Source organism: Takifugu rubripes, chromosome 7 (genome assembly GCF_901000725.2).
Source record: "Takifugu rubripes chromosome 7, fTakRub1.2, whole genome shotgun sequence".
NCBI classification, from domain to species: Eukaryota; Metazoa; Chordata; class Actinopteri; order Tetraodontiformes; family Tetraodontidae; genus Takifugu; species Takifugu rubripes.
The window spans coordinates 80195-97181 of record NC_042291.1 but is presented as its reverse complement, the minus strand read 5'-3'; the positions used below and the strand labels follow the sequence as shown (position 1 = coordinate 97181).

Here is a 16987-nt window from a genome sequence, read left to right as displayed (position 1 = left end):
GGATGCCCTGGAGACCACCAACTGGTCTGCTCTCTGTGAACCACATGGTGAGGACCTGGATGGACTGTGTTTCTGACTACATCAAGTTCTGCACTGAGAACTCCGTCCCCACCAAGAAGGTACGCTGTTACCCAAACAACAAACCATGGGTGACAAGTGACCTGAAGGCACTTTTGAACAAGAAGAAGAGGGCCTTCACTGCTGGGGGCCCGACTGAGCTCAGGAGAGTACAGAAGGAACTCAAACGCAGTCTGAAGGAGAGCAAGGACGTCTATAGGAAGAAGCTGGAGGAGAGACTGGAGAGGAACCAGACCAGGGATGTTTGGAGCGGGATGAGAACAATTACTGGCTTCCGGAAGAAAGGAATATGCTCAGCTGATGGGAACGTGGACCAAGCTAATGAGTTGAACCAGTTTTTCAACAGGTTTGATTCTAGCTCCCCCTCCCCCAGCTGTCCCAATATTCCTCTGGATAACAATGGGTCCCCTTCACACCTCCCAGAGCCCCTAACACCTCTGCCAACTTCTTCCCCCTCCCCCCTGCTGACACCCTTCATAGATTCCAACATGTCACCCATCCCCCCGACAGGACTATCCTTCACGCCTAGCCAGGTGAGGAGAGAGCTGGAGAGGCTCAACCAGAGAAAGGCTGTCGGACCGGACGGCATCAGCCCACAAGTGCTGAAGAACTGCTCCAGGCAGCTGAGTGGAATACTGCAGCACCTGTTCAACCAGAGCCTTCATCTTCAGAGGATCCCAGTGCTTTGGAAGACATTCTGCCTGGTCCCGGTGCCGAAGAAGACCCATCCAGTGGCACCGAGTGACTATAGGCCAATAGCACTGACCTCCCACATTATGAAGGTCATGGAGCGGCTGGTGCTGACACACCTCAGACCTCTGGTGAGCCCCTTTCAAGACCCTCTGCAGTTTGCCTATCAGCCCAAGGTGGGGGTTGATGACGTGGTAATATACTTGCTACAGAGGGCTTACTCCTCCTTGGACAGACTAAACACCACAGTGCGGGTCATGTTCTTTGACTTCTCTTCTGCCTTCAACACCATCCAGCCAAGACTGCTGAGGGCTAAGTTGGAGAACATGCAGATGATGCTCCTCCTGTTTCTTGGATCGAGGACTACCTGACAGGTCGACCACAGTTTGTGAGACTGCGGAGTTGTGTGTCCGACCCCCTGATGAGCAACACAGGAGCTCCACAAGGAACTGTGCTCTCCCCCTTTCTGTTCACCACCTACACAGCTGACTCCCAGTACCACTCTGAGACATGCCATCTCCAGAAGTACTCGGATGACACAGTCATAGTCGGGTGTGTGGAGAATGGACAAGAGGATGAATACAGGGACCTTGTGGATAGTCCCCACCCTCCCCAGTCTGCATTAGTGGGAAAGATGTGGAAATAGTCTCATCTTACAGGTTCCTGGGTGTTCAGCTGGACAATAAACTGGAATGGTCCACAAACACCGAAGCTGTCTACAAGAAGGCCATGAGCAGACTCTATTTCCTCAGGAGACTCAGGTCCTTCAGTATTTGCAGCAGGATGCTCCACATGTTCTACCAGTCTGTCATGGCTAGCACCATCTTCTTTGCTGTAGTGTGCTGGGGTGCAGGCATTAAAGCAAAGGATGCCAACAGACTCAACAAACTCATCAAAAAGGCAGGGTCTGTTGTTGGCTGTAGACTTGCAAACTTGGATGAGGTGGTGAAGGACAGGATGGTGTTGAAACTGCGGACAATCATGGACAATCCCTCCCACCCCTTCCATAACACTGTGGACAAACTGAGAAGCAGCTTCAGCAACAAACTCCCGCAGCCTCGCTGCTCTAAGGAACGGTACAGGAAGTCTTTCCTGCCGTCTGCCATCAAACTGTATAACTCATCCTAACCCAGCCAATAACAATAATTGTGTAATGTTTATGTTGTAATTTTATTTCTATTTTATTCTATATTTATCTATATATGCTTATAATGCTTATATGTATATATAATATTATGTATATATATATACTGTATATATATATATATATATTCTTATAATATATGCTGTATATATGCTTATAACGTTCTAATCTTATCTGTATTTATTTATTCCGTTTCTATACTTTGTATAGGTTGCTACTACAATTCAATTTCCCTACGGGGATGAATAAAGTACATCTTAATCTTAATACATACGCCCCTAAGCGTGCTTATTTATTCGTATACAGTATGCATAATATGTCATATGACAAAATTTTCCTCCTTATATAGTCTTGCTTTATTTTATTTGTAATTTTTTTCTCGTTTCAAGGTTTTTTTTTTGCTCTTTGCTCTGTTAAAAATATGCTGTATCTATAAAACTAACTTTTAAACCATTTTTTTGTGGTTTGTAATCATGGTGTGTATTTTTTTTATATTTATATTTCTGAGTAATACAACTGTTGTATTCCTGTATCTAGAAAAAAAGTTGCGATATAAAAATGATTTTCAATTTTGTGTGGTAAATATGATACTAGATCATCTTAAATCGCAAGATATGCTGGATGACGTCATTAACTCAATTTGCATCAAAATCCAACAACGGAAAATGAAATAAATCCATTCTCAATTCTATATCACTTTGAGCACTTGAAGTATCACAGGTTTCAGTCTCATATGGTTTTACTAGGCAATAGATTTAGGTTATGAGGCAAATTTTCCTTAGTTTGACTTGAATGTTACTCTTTCAAAACATCTAATATTTAACTCGCTTAAAAAAAAATAGAATAAATAACTTCCTGGCAGCAGCGTACATTCACTTTCATTGGGCAACCGGCACGCTCCGCCCACAGCTTCCTGATTATGTAATACTTGTTGAAAGTTGTACTGTTCCACTGACAAAAACAAATCTGACGTTGATTAGATTTGCCCCTTGGGTTTCCTTGTAGTCGGAGAATTCTACTAAGGTCGGAATGGAAATAACAAGAGCACTGGTGGTGCTGGGCTGGTCTCATTTTTATCAACTGTTGGCATTGTTTTGTCTCGCCATTGTTCTCTATAAATTAACTGTCTTGCTCATGCTAAAGAGGGCTCTGATCCGAAACTTTGAATCGTTTCCAGGACCACCGGGACATTGGCTTTTTGGAAACATATTAGAGGTAAGTTGACTGCTGATTGTAAAATAAATATACATTAAAACTGTCACTGTAAACACCACATTGCAGAAAATCTTTGGGTTTAATTATAACACTCTTTTTTGTCATTACTTAATCAGAGACACAGACTTTAGTGAATGCACTTGTCAAGTAAATACATATATAACTGTATTTGCAGCTGCAGTACTAACAGCTTCCAAGTTTATTTCAGTTTAAACAAGATGGGAATGACTTGGACAAGTTGGTGAAATTTGGACAAAAGTACCCTTACTGTTTTCCTTTATGGTTTGGACCCTTTGTTTGTTTCCTAAACATTCACCATCCAGAATATGTGAAAACTATCCTAGCATCAACAGGTGCGTAATGTTAATTTCAGCACATTAAATATAAGACAAAGAATGATTGGATAATTGTACATGTAATTCTAACAATCTTTCATTTAATTCCCACAGAGCCGAAAGATGATCTTGCATATAGTTTTATTCAGAACTGGATCGGTAAGACTGTTTTCTGTCTGTTACACCATATCGTTACAGAATTTTTCCTTTTGTCCTTTTGTTGTTGGCTTATTCAATGACACACTGTTAATCATTCTCATCAGGGAATGGATTACTAGTGTCACAGGGTCAGAAGTGGTTTCGACACAGACGACTCTTGACCCCAGGGTTTCATTATGATGTTTTAAAACCTTATGTAAAATTGATGGCACATTCTACTAAAACTATGCTGGTATGTAAATCATTATTCTGTCCATTAATTAATGGAGTTCCATTTAGGACTGTAAGGTACTATTTTATGCACACAGTTCTGGCATGGTAGCTTGATAGTACACTGTAAGTCACTTTGGAGAAAAGCGTGTGCTAAACTAAAATAAGAAAATAAAATAGTTCAACTGCTTAGTGTCTTAATAATAACACTGCTCAGTGTGTCTGCTCCTGCAGATATTTTATTTTGCCATAATTGTTCATTCTTTGGCCTGTAGGACAAATGGGAAAGTTATGCAAAGACCAACAAACCCCTTGAAGTATTTGAATATGTGAGCCTCATGACACTGGATACCATCTTAAATTGTGCATTTAGTTATGACAGTAACTGTCAAACTGAGAGGTGAGTGCACCTGTTTATTAAATTATTGTCATTAGTGTATCTATTAAAAAAAACACATGAACAGCAGACTCTCAGTTTGACTGAAGATTGAACTGTCAAAAGTCAGTTTAGTATATTTAATTTTTACTTTAATGGTTGCTCACATATGACCAATGTGGGGTGTTTGCAATGCTACCACAATATGTTAATTGTAAATGTAAAGATTAAGGGTATTGTGAAAATATATGGCAGTTAAAATTAAACAAACTAGCTCTAAAATACAAAATTTGGTACTTGTTATTAAATAAATAACATACACTACAATTTCTACACAAATAGCAACATGATTCTTAGCATTATGTAAGACACCACAGGACATTTCTGATAATGCAAGATTATATTTCTTTTAAATATTAATTGTGATTTCTTGCTATTTATTTCTTTGCTCACAAAGCTGTCTTGCAAAAAAATGTATATTTTAACACGTGTCCTTATTTCAGAAAAAACACCTACATTAAAGCAGTGTATGAACTCAGCAATTTGATCAATCTGCGATTCAGGATATTTCCATACCACAATGACCTTATCTTCTACCTCAGCCCCCATGGTTTCAGATACAGAAAAGCTTGTATGGTTGCTCACAGTCATACAGGTAAGAACCAAAAACAGGATTTAGTAATCTGAACAATAATAGGTGTGCATATATTTTGGTTTATGTTTTAAACATTGGTGTGCTATTCAATATTCATAATCTTGCCTTTTGAAGAAGAAGTAATCAAAAAGAGAAGAGAAGCACTAAAGAAAGAAAAGGAGCTGGAGCGCATACAGGCCAAGAGAAACTTGGATTTTCTGGACATTCTCCTGTTTGCAAAAGTGAGTTTTCTTTCCCTAGAAAACCACACTGTTCTCCAAAATTAGTGTAAAAAATGTCCAAATTAAGATGAAGACTGCTCCAGAATTTTGTAGAGCCAAGATTAAAAAAAAGTGCTGCTGAAAAAACAAGCAGAGTGCATTCCAAAATCAATACAGTGATGATATAAGACAAAATATTACTGTTAACATGCTTAAATCTGAGAATATTAGTGTCTACCATGACAAGAAGTTACTCTGGCTGTTAATTTAGCTGTAGTGTTATTAATTTAACTCAAACAATGATGTTGACTGTAAACTTAAAAAATCTTCCATTAGTTGAGTGGTCAATTGTCAAACTGGGTGAATATGATATGAAGATTGTTCTTAAGAAAGACAGCAACAGCTTTTAAACTCATATTTAAATAAAAACAGTCAGAATATTACAATTTTTCTTTTTTTCTGTCTGAAATATAAATTTGGGGTGTTTGTGTTGGTATTAAAAACACCAGTGGCAGTTTAATCAGTATTGTCAACAAATATTTGATTTTTGCAGGATGAAAATCAGCAGGGTCTCTTGGATGAAGATATTCGAGCAGAAGTGGACACATTCATGTTTGAAGGCCATGACACTACTGCCAGTGGTATCTCTTTTCTCCTGTATAATTTGGCCTGCCATCCAAAGCACCAGAAACTGTGTAGGAAGGAGATCATGCAAGTCTTGCATGGCAAGGACACTATGGATTGGTCAGCTTTTACTTTGGAAATATAACAAATTGACACTGCCACAATTTTCCAAGAGCAGAATTCTGACAACACCCTGTTTCTGTCTCATTCTAAGGGAGGATCTCAACAAAATTCCATACACTACAATGTGCATTAAAGAGTCTCTCCGCATGCACCCTCCAGTACCAGGAATATCCAGAAAAACCACCAAACCCATTACTTTTTTTGATGGAAGGACGTTGCCAGCTGGTTTGTTACATTTTAATTTAATTTTATTTTTTTTACTAATGTACAGTGGACTGCTCATAATTGTAAACCTACTGCACCTTTCAAGATTAAATATTAACTTGAGCCGAGTTGTCGTGAAGAAAATAATTCTTGCATTGGTTATCTTTAAGGTTTCTTTTGTTATGCATTGCCTGATTGGTCTTCTTGTCTAACCACTTCAGAATAGTAACAAATATTCATTTTCAACAGCAAAAGACAAACAGACAAACGTAACATACAAACAGACAGACATAACATAACGGACAAAGCGCAGCCCAGGACCCCCTAATGATGAGCAAAATTATTGATTCCTGGTGGCCGGATCTCTGCCCATGGAGTCCGGCCTGGCACAGCCCGAAGAGGCAACATGGGACCTCTTTCCCGGGGGTTCACCACCTGCAGGAGGGGCCAAGGGGGTCGGGTGTATTGTGTGTTGGGTGGCGGCTGAAGGCAGGGACCTCGGTGGTCTGATCCCCGGCTGCAGAAACATGGAATGTCACCTCTCTGATGGGAAAGAAGCCTGAGCTGGTGTGCGAGGTTGAGAAGTTCCGACTAGATATAGTCGGCCTCACCTCGACGCATAGCAAGGGATCTGGAACCAGTCTTCTCGAGAGGGGTTTGACTCTCTACCACTCTGGAGTTGCCAATGATGACAAAACTTCACCCTCACACAGGGCCCCGGGGGTGGATGAGATCCGCCCGGAGTTCCTTAAGGCTCTGGATGTTGTAGGGCTGTCGTGGTTCACACGACTCTGTAAAATTGAATGGAGATTGTGGCAAGAAGGGGGACTGGAGGGTGTGCTCCAACTATAGGGGGATCACACTCCTCAGCCTCCCTGGTAAGGTCTATTCAGGGATACTGGAGAGGAAGGTCGGCCGGATAGTCGAACCTCGGATTCAGGAGGAGTAATGTGGTTTTCATCCTGGGCGTGGAATGGTGGACCAGCTCTACACCCTCAGCAGGGTCTTTGAGGGTGCATGGGAGTGTGCCCAACTAGTCCACATGTGTTTTGTGGACTTGGAGAAGGCATTCGACTGTGTCCCTCGAGGGTCCTGTGGGGAGTCCTCCGAGAGTATGGGGTGTCGGGCCCCCTGATACGGGCCGTCCTATCCCTGTACGATCGGTGTCAGAGTTTGGTCTGCATTGCTGGCAGTGACAAACTCGTTTCCAGTGAGGATTGGTCTCCACCAGGGCTGCCCTTTGTCACCAATTCTGTTCATAACTTTTGTGGACAGAATTTCTAGGCGCAGTCATGGTGTTGAGGGGATCCGGTTTGGTGACCTCAGAATCAGTTCTCTGCTCTTTGCAGATGATGTGGTCCTGTTGGCGTCATCGGCCCATGACCTCCAACTATCACTGGCTCGGTTCACTGCCGAGTGTGAAGCAGCTGGGATGAAAATAAGCACCTCCAAATCCGAAGCCATGGTCCTCAGTTGGAAAAAGGTGGAGTGCCTTCTCCGAGGAGGAGATCCTGCCCCAAGTGGAGGAGTTCAAGTACCTCGGGGTCTTGTTCACGAGATGCGGCATCAGCAGTAATGCGGACTCTGCACTGGTCCGTTGTGGTGAAGAGAGAGCTGAGCCAAAAGGCGAAGCTCTCTATTACTGGTTGATCTTCATTTCTACCCTCACCTATGGTCATGAGCTTTGGGTAATGACTGAAAGAACAAGATCACAGGTACAAGCGACCGAAATGAGCTTCCTCCGTAAGGTGGCTGGGCTCTCCCTTAGAGATAGGGTGAGAAGCTCCACCATCCAGGAGGAGCTCGGAGTATAGCCGCTGCTCCTCCGTGTTGAGAGGAACCAGATGAGGTGGCTTGGGCATCTAGTCAGGATGCCCCCTGGACGCCTCCCCGGTGAGGTGTTCAGGGCATATCCCTCCGGTAGGAGGCCCCCGGAAAGACCCAGGACACGCTGGAGAGACTACGTCTCTCATCTGGGAATGCCTGGGGATCCCCCCGGATGAGCTGGAAGAAGTAGCTGGGGAGAGGGAAGTCTGGGCCTCTCTGCTCAGGCTGCTGCCCCCGCAACCCGACCCGGATAAACGGCGGAAGATGGATGGATGTTTTAACATATTTATATATTTGTCCTATTAGAAGCTTTAAGATTATACAGATAGAGGTTGTCTTAAATGGTTAATTGTTACCTGTTATAACTGACTGCTGCTTTAAATGACTTAAATAATACTGATCATATTAGTATTACATACATTACACTTTACATGTCAATGCAACAACGTCAACACTAATTATGTTGTCTTTATTTGTCCTAGAAAGTCGAATTGGAACAAGTGTGTTTGGAATTCACAGGAATGCAAGTATATGGGAAAATCCTAATGTGAGTCTGCTCAATAAAAGGAGATGGTACATTTTCAGCCAATGACATTTAGGAAAATTAGACTTATGACATTGATTATTATATCTTAAGGATGTTAACCCATTTTATTTACACTTTGTTGCCAAAGTGTATCACTGTCATTTTTGACTCACATCACAAAATGTTAAAGGTACTAATGCAACTTTTTACAATTATATACTAGTAGACAACTTAAACAAAGTTTTTAAATCGTTCCCAAGTGATTTCTATTGCTTGACATCATTTGCTTCCTGCTCCTTCTGGCTGAAAAGATGGCAGATGTTCCTGGAAAAAAGTAATTTTCATAAATTTTTCATGTTTTTTTGCTTATGGACCTATTTCTGTAGGTGGCAACAAAAGTTGCAAGTAGGCACATAGCTTGTTGCTAACCAAAGGAAAACACTGTCTACAGGACTTCTCCTAATGTACTTACTTAAAATTGTAGACTGATGAACAATGGTTCATTCAAGTCCTCTTAGAATACTCATTCTAGCTAAATAAATTCTGATAGTTTCAAACACTGCCCCTGCTGTGATATGCTGGACTGTTTCAGGGGTGTCTCCACACAGCCTACACCTGGGGTCTTGTCTGGTATGATAGCCTCTATTGCTCTGGTGTATAGGGCCTGTTCTTGTGCAGCCATGAGTCGTGCCTCTGTGCTGTCTTTCAGTCCGGCCTTTTCCAGCCAATGGTAGGTTTTCTCAATATCAGCCACTTCCTCAATTTGTCAGTGGTGCATACCATGCAGGGGCCTCGGAGGCTTGTTGTATCCTCCTGGACAGTAGTTTGAACACTTACTAGTCTTTGGCCCCCTTCCTTTCACTTAATGTACAGGCTCAGGACGCTGGACTTGCATGGTAAGGAGCTTTCTTGTCTTGATGTCAGTGGCTTGTATCTCTTCCAGTTGCCAGGGTATTATGCCAGCAGGGTATCTGATTACTGGCAGGGGTTTATGGCCTGGATCTTATTCTTATCATTCAGCTGACTTTTCAGGACCTGCCCTGTAGGTATTAAGCTTTGGCTGACCTCCTAGCTGCCTCCTCGTGGTTACCTTTTTCCTGCGGGATCCGCAGGTATTTGTAACTATTCTGCACATCTGTGATGTTGCCTTCAGGTAGTTCAACCCCATCAGTTGCAATCAACTTCTTTCTGTGACGGCACAATTTTTGCCTCTAGATTTCTCCTCCATGGCTGGCTTTTCATCTTGTAGCCAAACGTCTGTAGTATGACTGTTGTTGGCTTTGTACTGTTGGATTGCAATACCTCTCGTGTGTCACTGCCAATCCGCGTGTTCTTTAAATGAAGACTTCAAGTAAACAAATGCCAATTTCAAAATGTATTTACAATAAAATTATTTCAAGATACAAATATTACAGAGCTCTGGGCCAGTTCATAACCCTACAAACAACAGAGTCAATTGTCAGGGCATGAAGTCTGACCGCCTAACTATCCCTTGACCCAGTCTTTTATAGAACAATATATGTAAATTATTGATGCTAATTCACTCCAATCCAGTCCTTCTTCTTGGATGACCTCATCTTCTTCTTCCCGCCTCATTTGGTGTTGGTGCAGTCCTTCTTCTCCATTATCTTCCCAGATAGCCAGGTCAGAGGTCATTCCTGCCGAGGAACTTATCCACACCAGTAAACTATTCTGTCACGTTTTACGATGGGGGTCTACCACTTTCCCTCTGACTGTCTCCAACTGTCTAAGCATTGAAAATGCATTCAGTGGGATAGAAAACCCGTCAGGATCATGGCTTTCGAGGACTGAGTTTGGTTCAGCAGAATCAGCATAGAGACCAGTCCATGATCTGAAGCTATAAGAAGATCATTAGTAACTTTAAAAAGTGCTGTTTCTGTACTGTGATGAGCTCTAAAGCCTGATTGAAACATCTCAAACAGGGTGTTTCTCTGCAGGTGCTCCAGCAACTGAGTCACCACCACCTTCTCAAGAATTTTAGAGATAAAAGGAAGGTTGGGTATCGGCCTGTAATTTGCTTAGGCATCAGGATTCAGTAATGGTTTTTTAAGCAACGTGTTAATCACTGCCACCTTGTAGGGCCGGGGTACATAACCTGTCACTAAAGAACAATTGATCTGGTCCAGGATAGAGCTGCCTATCAGTGGTAAAACACCCTTCAACAGGTGTGTTGGGATGGGATCTAAAAGACACATGGTGGATTTGGATTTCTGAATTAGCGATGATGCCTCAGAAAAATATCTAGGGCTGAAGGAGTTGAAGGGCTCGTTGGAGAACCTGTATGTTTCCACAGTCAGCACATCTGGTGATGGTCCAGTTGTTGGGATGGCCTGGTTAGCTTTTTCTCTGATAGCTAGAACTTTATCAGTGAAGAAGCTCATGAAGTCTTCACCACTAAGGGAAGGGATACATGGATCTAAAGCACTGTGACTCTTAGTTAATTTGGCCACAGTGCTGAAAAGAAACCTGGCGTTGTTCTTATTTTCCTCAATTAAAGAAGAAAAATAAGCTGTTCTAGGGCCTTTTTGTAAACTAATAGACAGTCTTTCCAGGCTACATGATAGTTGTCTATTTTACAAGAATGCCACTTCCTTTCTAGTCTGCGCGCTTTCTGCTTGAGGGTCCTGATATGTGAATTATACCAGGGGGCACACCTCTTCTGATTTACTATTCCTCCCACATCCTCTGCATGTACCCTTTCTCGCTGGGGTTACTCCCATAGTAACACTCTATCAGTACCGGGTACTCTGCCCTGCTCCATGAATGCCTTGTTCCAGTAACCAATTTGACATCAGGAAGCCCTGCTTCCGCAAACCTTGTTGTCCCAGGTGATGTTCGAGCAGGTATGACTCTATCATTTATGGTTCCGCTCATTCCGAGGTATAGGAGTATTGCCAGTCATAAAAATGCTATTTTCTGCAAAACAAAATACAAAATTGAAAAAAATAAATGCAAAATATGATCCAGAGGGACCCAACTGATAAAATGATAAGCCTTACAACTCTGAAAATTTTTTAGGCACAAATGGGTTCATATGCATTGTGATTTACAAAGCTATATTTCTTTGATTAGGTTTTCGATCCACTGCGTTTCCTACCAGAAAACATTTCCAAGAGGCCACCTCATGCATTTGTGCCTTTTTCTGCTGGACCACGGTTTGTCACCTATACTATTACACCTACACCTACCGTTTTATTATAAATCTCTAGTATTTTGGTGAAAACAGTTACACACCTAAAGATTCTTGTTTGCTCCAATGTTTTTTATTTAACTGTTTTATTTCTTAGAATTTTAAATTTTTACAAAACGTATTTAAAATCATGTAATTAATTAAATATGGAAATGATCTTAACTATTCCAAAAAGGGAGCCAAAGCTTAAGTCAGGGAATCAAAACAAGGCTATTGAGTTAAATTAAGTGTATTGTTATGAAATGGAACAGGGAGGTAGTTTGTGAAAATCTGCCAAAGCAGGTGGTCTTCACAGTGACTGAAGATCAAGAAGTGAGGGAGTCCCTCTAAACATCGCTAATGTTTGAAGTCAGTTTGTACAGCAACTGAGATGGTTAATATTCCACAAACTCCAGTCAAATCTTTGTTGAGTGAGAAAGAGGAAAACAATAATCTCTTCTAGATTCAAATTTCTGATGCCACCGTGTCTTTTGGTCTGAGGAGACAATGTTTTTGTTGTCCAGATCCTGGAAGGTTTTTAAACAGAGAAAGTAAAATAAATGCAGGAAACTAGATAAGTCCTAGTGGACACTCAGAGTCAAATTGGAAAACAGGCTGACAATGATATATTCAATCAGGATTTGATTCAAGTCTGATCTCTTAGAAACCTGTCAGAATATTAACACTTGTATTAAATTGGCCTGTGAACTAAATTGTATATTTCATGTCAGTAATTAGGCCATCATTTACACTGTGTCTTCTCTGTCATTGTTTGTTGTTTATATGTTTTTTGCAATTTTCTTTGCTTTCATGAGTGTAAAGAAGCCATGATACTACTTACAAAGTTATTTTTTTAATTTCCACAGGAACTGCATTGGTCAGAACTTTGCCATGAATGAAATGAAGGTGGTGATAGCCATGACATTATTGAAATATGAGCTGCTGGAAGAACCCACTCTGAAGCCCAAAATCATTCCTAGATTGGTGCTTCGCTCACTCAATGGCATCCACATCAAAATCAAAAATGCCAACCAAAATTGAAGAACAACTTCTTAAGAGAACAGTATAAACTGGTGAAAATGTTCAGATTAGATGTTTCCTCATAGTTGATTGTATTTTGAGTGTTTTAGATGTAAACAGAAAGATTAATATAAAAATGTAACAAGATTCTTCTGATTTAGGTCTTTTTGACTTAAAATGATTACAATCCTTTTCATGTTTAACATGCACTGTAGTATTGCAGCAGGTTTGTTTGTAATAAATAGTTCAAGGCATAAATTTGGTTGAATTACTTTTTAAATTATTTGGTCTGGAAGAGGTTCCCACCATGACTTCGTATGGAAAAACAATCAAACATGGTTGGATGGCCATATTCTGCCTTTTACCCAACTTTGGGGCTTAATGATTAACGACAATTATTGCCACCATGTGAAGATTAATGCATTTGTGAGGGAATTGTCTTATTTGTCCTTTTTAAAAAAAAACAAAAAACCTGATTATTCAGTTGGGTCATTCTTTGGGCGCATACATTTGACTTAAAGACTAAATGTGTTAGAATCACCCTATTTATCACACAATAATGAACTTTTCTTTATATTTCCAGATCTAACATCAAAATTGTGTTCATTTAAAAAATCTAGAATATGTGGTATCTCAAGTATGGTGTGCTGTCTTTTACCTAACTAAATTCACATTGAAATCAACAAGGGGAAAATTACAAGTCTTTGCTATTAAATTTTATTTACTAAAGCATAAGGGTGAGGCTCATTATTGTCTAATTTGAGGCACTTTGTCAAGGTGAACCTATCAGATCTGATTTTGATTCTACATCTTGAACATCTGATTCTCTTTTCACTATAAGAACTGGCTTATTATGTATTGTATTATTTAAGTAAAGTAGAAGAATGCATTAAAAGTTTTTTTTTGCTCATGTTACAAAACAATTTGCTTGTGGGACTTGGTTAGGAGTGCTTGTTTACTACCATTACACAATAGCTTGACAAAAAAGTATTAATCAAGCCATGTTGGTCTCTCTTGATGCTGGATCTCCATCCAGTTATAGGTCCTACATACCTTTAGCCTTTAGGCTAATTAGCTTTTTACAAGTAGTTGATGATTTAACAGGCAATTGAATTTGCCTTTGGAAATTAATACAATTATTCCTATTAAATGAAAAAAATATCACTACACCAGCTGAACTTTGGTTTAGACTTGGTCCAGGTTGTGTTGAACATCTGTTGACAACCAGGGTCCAGACCAGGATGCAGAGTTGTAGTCTTACACACCTCTCTGCTGCTTCCATAGAACCCTCATCCACCAACAATAATATATTTAACACTATAGAGCTAGTCTCTGTTCCACAGTTAAAAGTTCACCAAGCACAGAGCTGGGGAGCAGTCAATCACCATAATCTTATTAAAAAATAATACCTAAGCACAGATTGGAGACATCACAATTAAATGTGGACTATTAAATATTAGATCTCTTTTGTGCAAATCCCTGTTAGTGCACGACCTGATAGTGGATCATCACATTGATTTATTTCGTCTAACTAAAACCTGGCTTCAGGAGGAGGAGTATGTTAGCTTAAACCTCCTACCCATCTTAATTATAATATTCCTTGTGTTACTGGTCATCACTCAAAGTTATTAATTAATCCTAGACCAAAACATAGTTCCAGTTCATTTGAAAGCCTGACTCTTGGCATCACACATCTGAACCGGAAGGCAGAAAAGCCACTTTTGTTTGTAGTTGTAAATCTCAGAGTTCCTTTCTAAGTTCTCTGATTTCTTATCTGACTTGGTCCTTAAAACGGACAAAGTCATTATTATTAGAGACTTTAATATACATATAGACGTTATAAATGACAGCTTCAGAAATGGCTTTATTTCATTACTTGAGTCAGTTGGTTTCCTCCAGCAGATAAACCAACCAACTCATAGCTTCAACCACACCTTAGATCAGGGGTGGGCATCGAGGGTTGGATCCAAGCCAGACTTTTTGTCCTACAGGTAAACACTTTCACCTGGGGTTTCATTTACCTTGGTGAAAGCATTTCCTGCCTGGTAGGATGCAAATCCCGGCTTGAATTCAACCCTCGAGGAATGGATTTGACCTCCTGAACCCAATAATGATCTTAGAATAATTGCCGCATTCAGAAATAATAAAAATCTCAAAGATTACCTGGTCAGATCAAGGCACGGATTAGAAGGCTGATAGTGGATCTGGGGGCAGTGGCTGTAATCACTTTGATTTGGTTTCTTTTCAACCAAAACATTTAAAACCAACATTCTTTAACCCAGGAAATCGGCAGTTGCAAAGTCAGAATGAGCAGCTTAACAAGTGGGCAATAGCAGCTGGACCAACGGCAGAGCTAAATGAGAAATGGGCAGATAGCAAAGTCACTAAACTCACATATATGTGAACTCAATCATACACAACCAAACATTGATTTCAGGACTAGATCATGAAAAAAACAGATGTCTTTCCAAATTCTGAACAATAAAAAAAATCAGAAAGGGTGGTTGTAATCACAATGAAATGCTCAGTTAATTGTTGTATGGAAACCAAAACACAGACAAATGACAAAAAAGTCAGTGTCAAAATTACTGACGGTGATGAAAAGACAACGCAAACCATAATGGGCCACCATAATAGGTCAATGTTTAGCCAGCATAGGGAAAGTGCTAGGCAGGGGACAACAACGTGTTTTACCAGTGGATGAAATACTTTGCCAGAGAAGTACAAGATCAGACTTGTAGAATATGTTACACAAGCCTACAGCCCTTTCCAGGTGTGATTGGCGGAAAATGTGACAGAGCAATCACCTGCCTGGCTGAGTGCACGTTACAATTGGCATCAGGGCGTCAAGGCGTGTGGTCAAATGTGGAGCATGACTGTCCAGGCCGCTGCCCTCAGACATGCACACAAACAGTTATACTGGTCCCAGAAGGAATAGAACATCCATTTTGTCTAACAGGAGGATATGATTTAACATATGCCAGCAAGATAAATGTCACATATCATGAACAAATCCAAGTGAAAATCATCAATGTGCAAAAGACACAATCACATACTGGAAAAACAGGAACTACAGGAGCTGCCTTTATCTACTCCAATAAGCCAAAAGCAAAAATTAAATGTCAACAGGAAATATGGCACAAATGGTGAAATAACATGTATGTTAGGTTCTTCTACTCTCTTTACATGAAGCCCATGTGACCACTGGCAGATATATTTTCACTATGTGATGATGAAAAGCAAATAAAGGTTGTCCTACCTGACAACTGGGAAGGCCTATGTGCACCAGTAATGAAAACGGGACAAATGACAGTACTCAGTGCAAAGCCCCAAGAGACTTCAAACAGAACTATTTCCTGCTGATGTTTTTTTCTATCTGTACCTTCTGTTCTCAGTGAGTGCTGAGACAGAACCATATTTACTTAATAGATTTAAAAGGCTGTTTGTTTGTTTGTTTGTTTTTTAATTCTAAGCGTGTGCAACTAGGACCGGTGTTTGGGCAATCATAGCTTTGTGTTCTTAAATGTTTTTAATTTTTTTATAGTTGTGAAAAATTGTACATATTTAATGTGTTGAATTCGTGCGGTTGGTTATTTACACCCTGTATTTCTAGAGAATCAATACTGTGACATTGTACGTGTTTTTGTGACAATATATCACAAAGGGGGGGAAAAGAATAGGTATTATTCTGCCCTTACTATGACGTAGCTGAGCTGATTTCTAGCTTGGCAGATAGCTAACAGATTCTTTGATAAAATAGCAGGTGAGTTTGAGAGATTTACTTCCAGAAATTAAATTGTCCTCTAAAACTGAAATACAAAATTAGAAATAAATATTACAGTGGGAGTGTTTCACTCTTTCATTAACATAAAGAAATTTGAATTATCCGACACTTCTGTACTGTACTGTAATTCTTTATTATCAGGGTGTCCAAACATCTCTTTAAGAAGTCTCAAGTTGATCCAAAATGCTGCAGCCAGAGTTCTGACAGGTATTGACAAAAGAGATCACATAACTCCTATAATGGCGTCACTTCATTGGCTGCCCGTTAAATTTAGCATAATTTTTAAAACCCTTCTTTTGACCTACAAGGTCCTCAGAGGCCTAGCTCCATCCTACCTGGAGGAGCTAGTGATATCTTATCAGCCCAATAGACCGCTCCGCTCTCACAATGCTGGTCTACTTGTGGTTCCCAGAGTCTTTAGGAGTAGAATGGTGGGCCGAGCATTTAGCTACCAGGCCCCGCTGCTATGGAACCAGCTCCCTGTCCAGGTACGGGAGGCTGACTCCATCGCTACTTTTAAGATCAAACTTAAAACCTACCTCTTTGAAAAAGCTTATTGTTACTAATTCAGTAGTTCCAGTTACTATCATAGACAGACAAATTATCATACTTAGGGGGTCGTCTAAT

At 40.4% G+C, this 16987-nt stretch overlaps 1 protein-coding gene across 2 annotated transcripts; it reads left to right on the top strand.

The window, feature by feature from the left end:
* The first annotated feature begins 2840 nt into the window (after positions 1-2840).
* Positions 2841-13311, top strand: cyp4t8 (cytochrome P450, family 4, subfamily T, polypeptide 8). 2 transcript variants are annotated; one of them, XM_011618192.2, is made up of 12 exons: positions 2841-3127; positions 3336-3480; positions 3577-3621; positions 3726-3853; positions 4107-4231; positions 4810-4862; positions 4977-5083; positions 5616-5806; positions 5901-6034; positions 8323-8387; positions 11460-11542; positions 12423-13311. In XM_011618192.2, exons 1-12 carry the CDS (start codon positions 2942-2944, stop codon positions 12595-12597), a joined length of 1437 nt encoding a protein of 478 aa, XP_011616494.1. In that variant the 5' UTR covers positions 2841-2941; the 3' UTR covers positions 12598-13311. The 2 variants fall into 2 exon arrangements, with proteins under 2 accessions (XP_011616494.1, XP_011616493.1); XM_011618191.2 differs by having other exon boundaries at positions 2842-3127; positions 4711-4862.
* The last annotated feature ends 3676 nt before the right edge of the window (positions 13312-16987 follow it).